We start from the raw sequence: 17,115 nt of genomic DNA, 5'->3' as shown, positions 1-17,115 counted from the left end.
TCTCATAACATTGTAAATCTCATTACAAAAGGAGCAGGAAAAAGAGGAATCTTTCAGTCAAGGATGTGTAATTACAGAGGAAGTTTCCAGCTCTAGGAAACCTCAAGGCTCACTTGACGGAATACCAATGTAAAAAATTTCTTAACTTCCTCCTACATTCAGACTTACTCCTGTTAGGGAAGTGAGAAAACTGACATATAACAGAGGTGGCCATCTGGCAGACCAGGGCAAGACCCTGCTTGCCATGCAATCTTATCTGATCCTCTAGCATGCTTGCTTGTCACCAGATCAACCAAACTGGGGGTAATGCTGTATATATGTTCCAGCAGAAAGATGTCCAGATCAAACCAGTCAGCAGAATTTATAGCATCAGATATGAAAATGGGCTAATGTGACTGTGTTGATCTAGCTGGGGGGGGGGGGGGAAATATCCCTGAGCACTTGGAATTTACTCATTTCAAGAGCACAGCCCAGCCAGCTCACAGCCATTTTCTATATAACCACAATATCAGAGTGGTAGGTAAAAACAACACAAGTCAGCATGCTATTACACCTTGGGTACAAAGGCTTGCAAATGGGTCATAATCAGGTTAGATGACATGTCCCATGGGAGAAATCTCAACTCAAAGTGAAATTTCCCATTAAGTGGTCATCTGTGGTTATGACAATAAAATATGAACCTCTCTATTCAGGAAAGAAGCATCCAAAGCCAAAAGAATTAATCTGAAAATTGCTCTCTTCTAAAATTACTCTAAACCACTAATGCATACAGGGCAAACTGCAACTGGGACAGAGTTCAATAAATGTGTAGAGACAGAGAGAAGCACAGTCTGCTGAAAAACTGAGAATGGCTCAGATCTATCCATACTAGCAGTAAAACCAGGCTTAAAAGAGGCTCTGGATGTGAGTTATGTTTGTATGCAGCCTTGGAATGGATTTTAATCATGGCTTAATTCCGGTGTAGATACAGCCCAAGGGCATGCCTGCATGATGTGCTTGCATCAGTCTGAAGGGAGGATGTTGACAGTTCAGACGTCCAAGTCCACTGCAGTATGGATAGTTCATGTGTTTTTAGTATCTTTAAGAGACGTTTAATAAATTAACTGACTATAAATAAGACAGTCCTATCAAAAAAATGCAGCAAAATTTAATTCCTAGCTTATTTACATTAGTTGAGGCAAAATGTATTCAAAAGCTCCTATTAAAATAAGTTATTTCGTGATTTACTATGAAAAGCAGAGAACACTCCAGCAACACTTGAAGCATGCTTTCACCATCTTCCACTCCTAATCCTCATTACAAAGTTCTTATTCTGCCTCAGAAAGCAGATGGCAAGAGATAATGTCAGTAGCAATTAGGGGCTTCACTGCCCTTAAGGACTCTTCTGATATATAGGTGTAGGAAAATTTTCACAGATTTTTAGAAACAGGATACTTTTCCCCATTTTATTTTAGGTATACTCTTTGGAACATCCCCAGAAACGTTACACAATGCCTCAGGTTTCGTTTTGTTTGTTTTCTTTTTAAACAATGGAGAATGCTGTATTTGTAATTACTTAAAAACAATGTCATTGTAAATGAAATGTACAACATTACTTTCATTGTTCACATTGGGAAACTCAAAGCACTTGAGTTTACCAGTATTTGTAATCAACTTCCTCTAAACTACTTGCGTGCTGCTGAACCTTTCATGTTTTTATGAGCCCAATTCAACTTTCACTGGAAACAACTAACTTGGATCAGATCCAGAATTTCTTCTTAAACAGTGGCTTAGAGAAACAGGGTAAATCCTGCCAATTTAGACAAGGACAAACACAAAGAAACTCACAGAGAGCATTATCTCACTTTATCTGTACAGAATTTTGTCTGCTTATGACCTCTTTGAATGTCAATTACATTGTTGCTGTTACAAATATCTTTAATCTTGCTTTACAAGCTGTTGCTCTTTATTAGCAATACTATTCTACCTAAATAAAATCCAAAGAGGAAATAAAGCTTCAGAATGGAAAGAAAAAAAAATAAATCCTGAGGGATAGATAGATTTCATCTTATTACTATATCGGAGATTTGTTTTCAAACTTTAATATTTAAGATGGAGGAAAAATTACTTCCAAAAAGAAATAATCCAGGCTAGCTTGGTTCTAGAGCCTTCTTTGAGTTAACCTAAACTTTATCCTTCTATGGGGACACTGTGCAATATCCTCCTACAAAGCAGCTGCACTAATGGAAGATACACCTGCCCTCCGTTGCTCATTAAAGCTCCCCTCTGCCAGAAGCTGCTGCTACTCAGATTTGCTCCAGACACCAGCAAATGAGAGCTCTCTAGCATATTTTGGTCTAACTGAACCAAGCTAGACAGCTAAACCATTTTTCAACTACTTAAACTTACCTGGAAAGGGTCAGGTAAGCACAAGCACAGGTGTAAAAAATTCTACTGGAAATTTGTTTCCACGAAGTCTTCTATAGTAGAGGGAACTTTCACGTTTCAAAAGCAGAAATGTTACAGTAGTTTGAACTGCAGAGTATAAAGTATTCGTAGCTATGCAAGACTGAATTAAGGACATTAAAACCAGTCTTTTACTTGATTTCGTTCTGTAGTTGACTATATACCTAGTAAACATTACAAATGCAACTCAAGAGATCTGCAAGTAAGTACCTAAAGGGGTACCTAGCAGCTAGCATATACACCCTGTTAATAAGGATTGAGAGTAAAAATTGAAGCCTAAGAGATGTGTTTGCTCAAATTACTTCCAAAAACAAAGAAATACTGAAAAAGAAATTCAGAATCCTTGCTTACTTAAGGGCAGACCACCTGACCAACCACCTGACTAAAGGAACTGACTGCCCAGTACAAGAATTACTCAGGTGAGCATGACCTTGATTACCAAAAGCCTGCATTTGTTTTGCTAAATACATCCTCCTACTTGACTGATGGGTTATAGACTGGCCTCTCCTTAAACCAAAAGGGCTATACCTGAACTTCCAATTAAAGGGTAACAACTGGCAGATGTGAAGAACATCTAGCAGGACACTGATGTTGAGCAGATGGGCTAGAGTGTAGCAGCCTTTTCCATCAGTTTCCACCCACTGCTTTTGCAAAAGCGCATAATCATCACGAGCCTGACACTACACTTCCTCACGCAGCAGTATGATACCCCCTGCAGAGCACTGTGCTGCTGTAGTTAAACTCATACCAGAAACACGGCTGACTGGAGCTTGCCTAGCTCTACATGTCTGTGCTGCTGACTGCAGTTTCTTGAGACTCTGACTTTGGTAGACAGAACAATTAAAGAAGTTTCCATTTCAAAATCTTTGTACTCACATGGCACTGCAGCTAATCATGCCAATGTCTGTGCTAATGTGACTGCCAGTAGAGCAATATTGTAAAATAGATAACTGAAATAATAATCCAGGTTAGGAAAAAAAAAATCATTTAAGTGATCTAGTTTGTAGTACAGCATCACAAACATTGCTGAATCAAGACACAGATGGGGAAATGTGGTGAGGGACAGGAAGGAGGACTTTGCTTAGCTGCATACCCTGTAAATCCTGTCTTGTGGAAGTGTGTCTTCAAACTCCTGTCTGTAGAAGCTGAGGACCAATTGTACAGGGCTTAGGTAGCATTTAATGATACTGTTAAGAAAAAAGATACTTCTGTTTATCAGAGCAAGAAAAGGTGGGTACTGTTTCTGTCATGAAACGCTCATATATTCCTGTAGGGCTTCTTAGCCACTGAATGTAAGATCTTGTATCGCAACTTACATGTTTTGTACTGCCTAATAAAATAGATAATCTATTTATTTTTATATAAGTCCACAGTTCTTTTCTGATTCCTATTTTTATCCTTAATGTTCCTAAGTTTAACTGCACACCACTGTCTGAAAAAAACTACCTTGTAGCAAGTCTTTATTTTTCACGAACAACGGTTATATCCTTCTGTTATAAAATAGAGAATATCATTTCCTGATGCACCTTCTCAGCTCTGTTCATTATTTTCTACGCTTTTTCTTACTCTCCTCTCATCTAGGGAGGCTAAACTTTCTTCATCTGAGAGTCTTTCCTGCCTCTATATCATTTGTCATAAGCTTTCTCCATACCCCAGATGGTTTTAGCAACATTACTGTTCCCCAACACAGGCTTGCAAAAAGTGGAGCCTTGCCAGAGAAAGGCACTGAAAGCAAAGCCCCTGATGACTTTTTTTGTATCCTTCCACATAGGGCACAGATGGCCGTGTTTTCTCGACCCCTCCCCTACTTCAGCTGAAGGCCACAAATTCTCAGTTTATTTCTCCACAGCTCCACATATGTAAATGCTAGCAGAATCTCCCATTCTTTCCTAATACCTACAGTGGAAATTTCTCTACATTCTGAATGATCAGAAATCCTTTATTTCAAAAAAAGAGCCCATCAAATTCAAATTTACCAGAATATTTGCACATATGGTCTATAACTAGACTTCCAGATAATACTGAAAAAAAGATGCAACAACACACCAATCCCACCAGGTCTCTCACCAGTACATTCTGTCGTGTGGAAATCCTGACCATCAGTATTTCACCTTGCAGGCGGAATAATTTTTGATATTTCTTTGCAAAGCAACTTCCAATCACAGATGTAACTCCTACTAAATCAAGTAAGAAACTGCCATAACTGGCAAACTTTTTTTTTTCTCTTCCCTATACTGAGCTCCTGATGCCATTTTTCCACGTTAATCAAAATTCCTGATACATTTTCAAAAGAATCCCTTATAACACTTTGTAGGAAGCACCCGGCAACAGTGTTAGGAGAACAGACAAATGGGTAGACAGACAGATTTAGTGAACACCTGTTAAATGGGGCAATGGCTCCAACACAATTGTTTCCCACTTCATTTCACACAGTAATAACGTTAATGTCCTCCATGGACTCACTTTTAAACACCAGTTCTACACCATCAAACAAGAGAAGAGTTGAAAGCAAATATAATTGTCTAGACTGCTTCCAAACAACTTTTTTTTTTTTTTTTTTTTTGATAAAAGTGAATTTATACACCTTAGTTTTCTCTTTTTTTTCTCTCTCTTTTTTTAAAAAAAAAAAAAAAACTGCATATGCTCAAACTGGTATTGTTTAGCATTTTGTAATCTTTCTCAACTGTGTATCACTCTCCTCCATGTTTTAATATTTATCTTGGCTATAATAAAATCTTTAACTCTATTAAAAATCAGCATCTCATCACTCTCTTGAATATCCCTAATTTTAGTTCACATGTTTACTCTTGACTCTTCTATATGATTCCTGGCTCTTTTTACTATTTAACTGCTCGTTTTTCTCTCATTCAAAATATTTGTACTGATACTTGTGCTGATATTCTACTTCTCAGTTTTTCTCCTGCTTAGTTTCTCTATGTTTAGTCTCAGACTTTCCCTAACACAGATGCCTTACTGATCATTTAGCGTCACAATGATTTAGTAAGTAATTTAAAGAATTTTTAAAATGTTTTGTACTATTTTTTCAATGTAAGAGAATTATGCCAGAATTACTTAACATCTTCAGTGATGAAGATTGGCAAATTTTGACACCAGCTTCTTTAGATTTTTGTACTTACTTTCCATTATAGCAAAGACAGACAGACTCCAAGAGAAAATCACACTCCAAGATTTCATTAAGCCTTCTTTTTTTTTTTTTTTCTTCAGAAAAACAGGCATCTATTACACTTTCAAAAATGATTTAAATGTAAGCATGCGCTTTTTTTTTTTTTACTTTTGCTCTGCTTACAGTCTTGAAGTCCAGACTGTAGTTGTAATTTCTATAAAGTAACTTGTAGGCAGAGTTTAAAAAGAGAGTAAAAATTGCAAACAAGATATAATGAAGAGATTATTACAGAAAAAAAAAATTACAAACTCTACTTTCCCTCTTTTTTGCAATTTGGATTGGCTATAAATGAGATCAATGCTTTTGCTAACAAATGACGATGTGCTACCTAGATTACTATTTTCACTGTAAAGGCAAAAGATCTCTACATCACTTACATCACTACAGTTTTGCTTTTTACTGTATGTTAACTTAGTCCTATAGATACACCTTTTCAATGTTTTTCCATCATATACTATCCAAACCCCACCTTCCAATATTAGCATATTTTGATGTGTGTTAAACCAAAACTGAATGTTTTCAGCATTCTTAAAACAAGTTCTGTTCCAAAGCATGTCTCAAGTTCACTTTTCATTACCTCCCTCATGTTCTTGGAGACTATATTTGACTTTCTTTGAATAGTAATCTCCTTTACAAATTAAATCAATAAAAACCAAAATCTTATTTGAAAATTAGTAAAAACAATATTCCAACAGAATTGGATTTAAGTAGACATTAATTTCTGGCCATACTTCTTAGACAGTATGTCAATAAAAATAAGTTATTCTTATATGCAGAGAGTCAATATAACGTTCAATTTTACACACAGAAAAATTAGTCTACTTTTGATCATTCCTAGGTTTTCAAAATATTTTCTGGTACCCCATAAATCATATTCCTTTAGAAATATTTCTTCTCTACTTTTCGAAAATATCTTATATTGAATGATCCTTCTATTCTTCCTTTAGAATACCCACAGATCAGATTTTCACTTGCACTGGTTTCACATAAGTGCAGTTCTGTTGGCATTACTAATACTAAGCTAGACATATCTTCAGGTGAGATCTGAAAAAGGTACTTAATAAGTAATCAGGGTCTACTTACCTTCCCTTTCTATGATAATAATCAGATCCGCACATGATATAATTAAATCAAAACTGCTTACAATTATTCATTATTTCTCAATTCTAGCCTGCACACAAATATTTCTGTATGGAAGACATCAAAGGTCTTTTAGGAAGTAATTCTAGCAGTGCAAAAAATCCTGCAGTGACATATACAGATTACAGAATTGTTATACATGTAGCTGGGTCAGTAAGAAATGAGTGTAAGCGGCATATTATCACAATTAAGTGAATATACCACTTAGGTCAGGTGTAAAACAAACTGGTGTAAGCCAATGTTGGTATAGACAAATTTAAAGGAATTGTTGGATAATGACCAGAAATTCATGCTCCATTCATAGGAGCATTGCTAGAGGAAAGAAGGTATACTGATTATTAAATTTACACTTCATCCTACATTTCTTTAAATGTTCAAGAGACTTTCTGCCCATTAAGTACTTACATGGTGCAGTCCCTGTGCTTCCCAATACTATGGGAATGCCTAGTTTTTGTACATGAGAAAAAACTGTGTCAAACAACATCAAACTTGTAAATATACTAGGCTAGATGTCTCACACCGTGGCTCCACTCAAGAATAATATTTCTGACAACTTTTCAAATTAGATTGTTAAGTTTCTGAGATTTCTTTGAATGTAAATTCTTATTTGCCTGATACAAGGACTCTTACCTCCTGCACAAAGCTTTTCTTCATAGACTCAGCCTGAATGCAAGATAAAATAAACGTAGCACAGTGTTTTAAGATACATTGTCAAGTTGCATTTAAATATATTTAATTTAAATGCATTACGCACACTTGTAAAATGTCTGTATGTGGCATAGAAGTACAAGTATTTGCTAGGAAGTGCAAAGTTACAGATGACTTTCCAAACTACTTTTTCTATTATAAATCTATGAAATTGATTTTTTTAAACAAATTAAAATGCTTCTAGAGTTGATAGATGTCCTCCTTTCAGAGACTATTGCATTGTATAAATCTTACATTGCATATGGATGTAGATTCCACAGAAAAGCCACAAGAAATCACCAAACATCGGAAATACAAATGAGTGTAACACTTCAATAGCATATGCATCCAATGAAGTGAAGAGTTTCAAAAAACTGGTATTGAAACTCTTCTTTCTCACCATGATCCATCACCTCTCTTCTGAGCAAACAGACATCCAAAATGCCAACAACCACCTAGAAGAGCTCAAGTGATGAGTTCACAGAGCTACTCTTTTTCCGCTCTTCTGCTGTATGCTCAGATACTGTACACATTTCACACCAGCTTGTATTGCCAGAAGCACCCTCATCACCCAGTATAAACAGACCAACCTGCATTCTTGCTGTTTAAGATTACACCCAATCCTGCTTAAACCACAATTTCAAAGTATGTTTTGCACAAATAGCAGCTCTGATGCTGCTAGTTAACCTGGTTTCCATTTTAGCCTTCTTCTTTTCTTTCTGACATATGTAACTAGTAATCTGTTACCACCAATATGCTACCAGTCATCTAGCAATCTATTACTAGTAACTCGCACTCGTGCCTTAATTCACACTGTTCATAACCACATGATTTTCTACAGCACTTGCTATAGAACATACACCTTACACACCTGGAGATACACTGCTGTGGAAATAGGAAAAACACCATCAAGATACTTTTCCAATGGAACACAAAAATCCAGTATGTTCCAAGGTGCAGGCACTGTCCTACCTCATCTTTACTGGACTAATAGCAATAGTTTTAATAGATTGCAAGTAGCATAATGGTTTTGAAACCAGCTTGTTTTTTTACATCATTTCACTTTCCACGGAAGAAAGTGAAGAAGAAGAATCGAAGAAGTCATGGAAGAAGACTCTCTGCAAAACTGCAGTTCTGAGTATTGTTGGTGTGCTAGCTGGCAGGGAATGTTGCTTTTTCAGTGGTTTCAGGTATAAGGTGGAGTAGCCTCTGCTAAGAAATAATGCACCATATTTGACAGATAATGATCCTCTAATTCAGATCGTAGATCCTTCTTACCAGTTGGTGGTTCTTAATACTGATTCACTTTGCTCCTCTCAAATTTGAGTTTGGGTGAGTGGCTGGCCTATCCCTCCTCTCCATTGTGCTTATTATGTCAAGATAAATTTTGTTTATACTGCCTTTATGTATTTAAGGCTTTCATTTGTATCAAAAAGCATCCTAGCTTCCAATCACTACATTTTCAATTATATGAAAATTGGATTTCAAAACTTTCAAACCAACACAGTAATCTCATCATGTTTCTTATTCGTCTTGCATTTTCCCCAATATTGAGTAAAATGGATAAACCGCTAATCATGGAAGGACTAACTCTGCAATAAAGCACTAAAAATATTTAAATTGAGATATATTGTGGAAAGCTGTCTTGACGGACCTCAACAACGTTATTATCATTGAAGCAATCTAATTCCCAAAAAGCTGAGGCTCATCAAAGCTGTGTGAAATTTAGTTATTACCAACTGATTAATAGTTTTAAATTAATTATTACCTATTCAGACATCCAACCTTCAAAGACAGGACAAAATAGGCTACTATTCTGTTTAGAACAAATGTAATTGCCTTATTTGGATTTTTAGCGACTCCTGACTCCCTGTGGAAGTACGTGACTTTTCTTTGGGTTGTGCCTGGTCTTTGCAAATGCCTATTCTGTTGTTCACGATAAATTTATATCAACTCTAATGGGAAATCACGAACTGCAATAGGTGAATTTACATTTCTAAAACAGAAAAATATTCTGAAGGAGGAGAGCTAACATAACTTGGACTTTGAAGCTAGCAAAAGACCCCAGAAAATTTAAGTTTGAAATAATTAAGTTTGAAAAAAATGTATCAACTACTGCTATAATTTTTGCCAAAGATTTCTGTATCCAAACAATATCTGAACAACCTCTTTATATTCTTCATGCCCAGTTTACACTTCTCTGCCCTATATGCCTCTCAGAAACATGGATGAACAACAAAAATAGATTTATTTATTTATTCACTTAAGATATCAGATAAAAGTAGCATTCCCCCCTTTGCTCAAATACTAATGGCCTATAGATAGCATAACTCACTTTGAAATACTGAAGGATACAATAGAACATTGCATTACAATATTTTTGTGAGGGGGCAGGAAGGTAAGGTATCATTTAATGTCATTTTCAAATAAAAAAAATAAAAAAATAATTATTAAACTAATACTGTAAGTCTTATCACAAACACATATATAAGGATGCAATTATAGCACAATTTTTGTCAGCTGTATCTAGGAAAACTGAAAAATATTTTCAGTTATCTTAGCAGTTACTCTATGGCATTAAAAACAATACGGAGCATTAGGGACGTATATTAATGTTTCAGACTGTTTCAGTAAAAACCTGGTCACATTTCCATCAAACTGTTGACTTACTCAGAGAAAGATATCTCCCCCTCCCTCTCATGAATTTGTGCCATTATAATTTTTATTGTGCTATCATAAACTAATAGAAAGTACCAAAAATATGCACAAGCAATACATGCATTTTACATTTCTTTGTATTGCTCAGAATGACATCCTGAAGCTATCATTGAGCTCATCATGACATTCCATCAATCAAAATCCACTTTTAATTATACACCATTCTGCTTTTTCTCCCAAAGCAAGCACAGAAGCCACACAACAATCTATTTCAACTAAAATACTCACTTTATAGAATTAAAAATAGGTTGGGAATCAGTTTTAAATCAGCTATCAGCCTGTCAATTAATGTTCTGAACCCCTGCTATTGACCCAGTACTGTACAAGCTGTTATTACGCACTGTCCTACATATCATCTGTTCCCCGTGCTGGTCTGTTCCAGAAAGACAGACAGCTGCAACAGTATATCCCTGTTCAACCTGAGGACCATCTGACTTTAATTGTAGCACACAGCTTGATGTGGGTCTGGTTATGAGAAGCCAAAGTATCACACTGTAATAATCTGGAAAAGCAGAAACCTGCCAACACAAGGCTGCAAACAGGGGCTTGGGCTGTCTGGCTGGCTGACGGGCTGCAGGAAATATGATTAATGAGCAAGGTATAATGATATCAGGAACCCGATTAGCACCACAAAAAGGTCACAGATCAAAGTAGTATGCATTTCATGAGCTCAAATCATTGTATAAGATCTGTGGACTTAAAGAGGTAAACTGAAATGCAAAGAGAAAAAATATCTGTGTGTGATAGTATTTTAAGTGCTCATTTTGTAAGCTATAATCACTATTTTGTCTGAAACAGGATGCTATAAGGAAATATTAACTGAATGAATCAGCCCATGACACATTGTAGCAAGCTTTTTTGATAGTATTTCTGAGAAACTGAGCTTCAAGCATTCCTCCTAAACACTCCTACTCTACTCAAAAATAAAATTTGATGTTGAGGTTATCAAATCCATTAAGTATTAACAAGATAGAGCAATTTAATATTTACATGTGATTTTCTCAGTTTTATTCCACAGCAGAAACAGCAGATTGCAGAGGGCATCATCCATAACAGCACTAACATGGCCATCACCACCAGAATAAGGTTGTCACATAAAAGTTGTTAACACAATTCACTGGCACTGAGGTTTACATGTAATGCTACCAGACTGACCAAAACTTGATATCTGAAATACAGGAGCAATACCAGTGACATAAATTGTCACCAAAACGGATGTTGTTTGATACACTTTAATATACTATCATTTGACAAATTATTATAGAATCATAGAATGGTTTATGTTGGAAGAGAGCTTAAAGCCCACCCAGTTCCAGCCCCCTGCCATGGGCAGGGACACCTCCCACCTGGCCAGATTGCCCAAAGCCCCATCCAGCCTGGCCTTGAGCACCTCCAGGGATGGGGCAGCCACAGCTTCCCTGGGCAACCTGTGCCAGGGCCTCACCACCCTCTGAGGGAAGAGTTTCTTCTTTATATATAATCAAAATCTACCCTATTTTTAGTTTAAAGACATTACGCCTCATAATTATCTCTCAATTTCAAAATCAACTCAAGTTGTAAAAAAAAAGTTCTACTTTGTTCAATTATGCAATGCTTAAAAATAACATTTTATTGCAAAAATTGTTTCTGAAAACCTTAATTTATGGTAACTTCTGTATGTTCTTCAAGTACTCTACTTGACAAGTGCTACAACTTCTACTTTCACAGCACAAGTTATGACCTTGAGCAGATTACTAGCAAAGTCTTTTTGATTAAAATAGTTTCAAAAGTCACATCACTGATGAACAATTACTTGAAAAATAACCTAAATGAGAAGGAACCATTAATTATATTTAGATAATAAATAGGATCTTCCAATTTCATAAGTAATGTTGAGGAAAATTATCAAATGATAATTTAAAGTAGTTTTAATCTTCATCATTCAAATATACAATGGATAATGTACTGCTCTTTTCAAATCCCCAAATTACTTTTTCTTTAAATGAAAGAGTGGATACATAACAGCACTTCCCTCATAATATTTTCTGAACTGCTTCTTTCAGAATTTGACAAAATAAAGATGTGCTTATTGTAGATTGTCCATAAAAAGAAACATATATATACATTTGGATTATGGAATTAGTTTATTACTCTCTAAGATAAGATTTTAAAGGGATTTTACATTTTGTGCCCAAGAGTTTAACAGTAGTTATCGAAACTCAGCTGATTCCTGCTGAAGAAGCGCTTAATCTGGAGAACATAACCCATGTGAGAGATACCAAAGAGCTGCAAGAAAGGCTGACACTAGAAGCAGACATTTTGGAAAATGACGGAAGAATGAGGGACAGGTAGGTCAGAAAGTACAGACAGGTGAGGGCAAGAAAAACCTGGCACCATGGTTAAAAATCAGGAAAAGAAAATTAAGAACTAAAATTTTACAAGAGGAGGAAGCACAAGCTGGAGAATAGCTTGCATTCATAGTAGCATAAGTTAGAACTGTAATTAATTGGGTAAGAACTATATTTTCTGCAACAGCTAAAAAAACACAGTGGTGAGAGATCAGGGTCCAAGGCTGCCTTTGACAAGTCTGATTAAAAACAAAGTTTTTCATTTCTCAGACTATCCTGAATCGCGAACACATGCCAAACTTGATCTATCAGAACAACTGTAAAATCAGAAGTAGTGTTTTAATATAGTTTGCCAAGTAGTCCTGCTAAATGTTAATGCATTTTATACGCCATTTAAATACATCTTGAACATGCTTCTACATGAAACCAAATGCTGAATTCACCTAACACAATTTATGATCATTATGATGCACCCTACAACTGCTGCAAATGTTAAGATCTTCACAATCAGTAGTCTGCAAAATAATAGGCCAAACAACATCGCTGAAGATAGTTATCATATCACCAGTAAAAGTGCACTTTAAAGCATACTGTTAATTTATAAATCACAGCTTTGTTCAGAACTGACTACTCTGCATTTTTGTGAATATGAGCTGCAATTTTCTGCCAACAGTATGACTTTTTCAACTCCCATATTCTAGCTTAAGGATATCAGGGAATTATCATGTCTAAGTCTGGTTTCTGTGAAGTTTCTGAGAGATTTCATGCCTTAGTTCAGTATTTCCTAGTTAGCTGTAAAGAAGTAGCTGACTACTACATGAAAACTGCAGCTTCATTTTTCAAGATTCATTTTAAAAAGGCTCTCCGATTTATTTCTAGAGTGCCACTGATGCAGAATCCTCCCATGTTGTGAAGAGTCTAATGTAATAGCTTTGAGAATGTGCTGAGATGCCAACAATGACACTGTAATATCTATTCTGTAAATCATTACACTGCTCAGAGGACACAGTGAAGACAGGAAATGCTAACACCAGGATTTTCCAAAACAGGGAAGAGAATAGTAACACATGTTTGGGGAATGAAGCAGGTAAAAGGAAAATTCAGTTTGATTTCCTTGTAAAAACTGTTCTGAAAAATGTAACTTTAATGGAAGAAAGAGAAGAGATGGCAGAGATTTAAAATGCAGCCTTCTCTCCTGAGGCATGTACTGGACTTTGGAGTTAAGTGGATACTTAAATAAAAAATAATAATAATAAAAAACAACGCTGAAATTACATTTAAATAACTGGAGTGAAAAATGTCTATGATTACCAAGCTTTTTCTTTTGTAAAGTGATGATATTATTAGCACTTCAGAACTACAAGAGCTGAAATAAAAATAACAAGATAAGATCTCCTGCATGTTTAGACCACATTCAAACTTTTTTGAGCAATTCTAAAGAACAAGCAATACTATATGCCTTTTTCCTTCTATAAACTTATAAATCTACCATTCCTTCTGATTATTTCAGCTATAGCCCTGTGTAAATTATAAATAGCTGTATTTTACAAAGATCCAAACTACTTCAGAAAAAGCTTGCAAGACAAATGTTTCTTGACAGACAATAGAAGAGAGACATCTTACCAGTCTGTTTATGCGAACAAATTCTTCTGGGGTTTTGGCCCATGGTGGAAGTTCAACATCAGACACAACTGTTCCATCATCCATCACTCCTAGATTGTAATTGTTGCTGTTGACGAATATCTCTGGGAGGTAATAGAATTCAGGAATCAATTCCTGTATATAAATGAAAAACAATGCCATGCTATAAATTCTGTCATAGAACGCACTTTGTCATGTTAAAAAATAATTATTAGAATGGCATTAGGCAGAGACAGAATAGACCTCCTTCTCCTCCACACACACACAGAAGGGAGAAATCCATTCTTTCATATTTTCTAAAATACAAGCCTTTATGTATGATAAATCTTTACAGTGCTTATAACATAACAAAAACAAAACAAAATGAAACAAAAACACCACAACCCTAAGACACTATATGTTATAAAGCCAAAAAGTCAGAACATTGCTTTTGGTAGCATATTATCAAGAGAGAAATTTATAAAACTAAAGTAATGAACATCACATGATACAAACAATCCTTAGTGGAAAGTAATAGGCAACTGAAGATGTTAAGAAGTTGGGAAAACATTTACATTTTAACACAATCCAAACTTTGAAGTGCTAATGCACAAACAGCAGCCTGAAGTTTGGGTGAAAGTAGCTATTACAGTTTATCCAATGCCTAGAAATAAATTTTCTGTCAAGTCTAAATTATCACAGAATCACAGAATCACAGAATTTTCTAGGTTGGAAGAGACCTCAAGGTCATCGAGTCCAACCTCCAACCTAACGCTAACAGCCCTCCACTAAACCATTTCCCTAAGCTCTACATCTAAACGTCTTTTGAAGACTTCCAGGGATGGTGACTCCACCACTTCCCTGGGCAGCCTGTTCCAGTGCCTCACAACCCTTTCAGTGAAGAAGTTCTTATCTGAAGTTACACCATATATTGAGGGGAAAAAAAAAAACAAAACACAAAACAACAGTCAAAGCTGAATCGAGGCAATCCCCTTCTTCCATTAAAAGGCAGTTATCACTAGTATGTGTCCAGTCTATAATTACAGGGAAGAATCATGCATAATTCCATACACACGAAAACAAAACAAAGAAAAAAGTTCAAAAGAACAAGGATTTTCTCCTGAATAAGTGGAATGTTTCTCTGTTTTGCAGTCAGATATGCAACTTCAAAAATTGCTGTTCATTTTGTAAAATATGCACAAGGATATACATAAACATACCTACATTAATGGCTTTAGAACCCTATTTACAGACTTTTATAAATGTCTACAAAATCCTGGTGTAACAACAGTGGAGAAAGCCTATTATGACACAGCATATATGTAACCGCCCTTATTATATTTTAAAGGCAAATTTTGAGGGGAACTTGATGTTGAGACTTAAATACACCCAACAAACTTGGCAATTTGATGGATTTAGAAAAACTGACCCACTAAATTAGGGAATTTACTTCTACTGTGAAGAAAGGATCGATACATGTAATTGCTTCAGGAACTGTATTTCATAGCAAACAACTGGTGTAAAATTGGTCTGCCATATAGCAAGCACAAACTGCATGCTACTTCAGAAGTAGAAAAAATCACACTACCCCACTGGCTTTGTCTACAGTGGGTATAGTATGTAGCTCCCTCAGAAGCTCAGTAGATCAGAAACCCAGTCTTGACATGGGTCAATGGATCAGTAGTCTCCCAGATAGACCCTCAGGGCCAGCGATGGCATGAGCAACTTTCCAAATGGCTGAGTGCAATAGGGAGGTCATCAGATTGTGGACAAGGTCAATCCAAAGTAGCCAGGGCAAAGACAGGAAAGATCACGCAAGAATTAAGCTATTATCACCTCCATCCTTGTGTGAAACACTGCTTGGCTTTGAATCGTACATCTTTTTGTTTACAGTCACCTTAATTAACTAGGCAGGGTAAAACATGCTTCTGTACCAAACGCTTGACAAGTACTTGATAAAAAGAGATTTGAAACTATTTAATAGGATAAATGAAAGAACAAAAATGTGTCATGGATAAATCCTTATAAGAAAGAAAGTTCTCTAACACTGAAGTTTCTGTAGCTTTTATCATCGCAGACAGAAACTAACAAAGAAAAGAAGACACTGGATGATTAATTCGATACCAGCTTGCACCACAAATATGAAACCATACCATGATTCTGAATACTTAAAACATAAGCTCATTACATATGTTATTGATGTTTTTATATTTTTAATATATATATATGTACAGCTATTCACTAGTTCCTTTCAAGATCAGAAAACATTTGGCTTTTTAGAACACACGTTGTTTTCATTAGATTACACAGAAACAATATGCAGCCTGGAAACTTAAAAATCATCAGTACCTTCTGTTAGTTTGACTATTAGAAGCTTTCCATAAAGCATTGTTCATTCCTATACAAGTGAGTTTTTGCAAAGCTTTTCACTTTTCATAATGACACATTTTAACAAAAGGACTTCCTCTGTTATCTGATTTTGTTATCTTGACCACATGCTTGGGAAAAGAGAGTGTGAACCGAGGTACTGTGCCAGTCTAACTTAGTAGTATTTAATTCCAATTTTCAGTGTCTGTACGTAGATGTAAATGACTACATCAGTTAAAGGCCAATAGTTTTTCCTCAACCTGTAATAAGCCTGATAATAAAATATTTACATTTTTATCTACTTTACAAATATTCTTCACGTCTTTGCCAATCACAGTCCTTAACAGTCCTTCTCAATTCTATTTGTGGGGTCTTTTCCTATATTGAAAAATAAACCAAACCCTCAAACTCCTAAATACAAGTAATAATGAAACTAACTTTTTTATTGAAACATTCACCTTGCATACATAGATTGACACTAAAACAAAAGTTGCTGACTCACTTGCGTAACTCCATTAATAATGGAACTTTTTGGACACCTGAAAGAATTTAAAAGATCAACGAATATACTTTTTTGCCCTTGGGGGGGGGGAAGGGGAAAGAGGGGAAGGGGAAGAAGGGGTAGAG

The 17,115-nt window shown here is 35.7% G+C and overlaps 1 protein-coding gene across 4 annotated transcripts in view; it reads right to left on the bottom strand.

Moving 5' to 3' along the window:
- Window positions 1-17,115, bottom strand: part of LRBA (LPS responsive beige-like anchor protein) — a 390,603-nt gene that overhangs the window by 83,690 nt on the left and 289,798 nt on the right. For all 4 annotated transcript variants that reach the window (XM_082758982.1, XM_082758979.1, XM_082758981.1 and 1 more), the window contains one exon: window positions 14,125-14,277. In XM_082758982.1, the coding sequence (XP_082615108.1) occupies window positions 14,125-14,277 (153 nt within the window). The remainder of the gene's footprint in view (window positions 1-14,124; window positions 14,278-17,115) is intronic.

The sequence above is a fragment of the Aythya marila genome, assembly GCF_965140915.1.
Source record: "Aythya marila genome assembly, chromosome: 4".
Taxonomy (NCBI): Eukaryota; Metazoa; Chordata; class Aves; order Anseriformes; family Anatidae; genus Aythya; species Aythya marila.
This window is presented reverse-complemented; position numbering and strand designations above follow the sequence as displayed.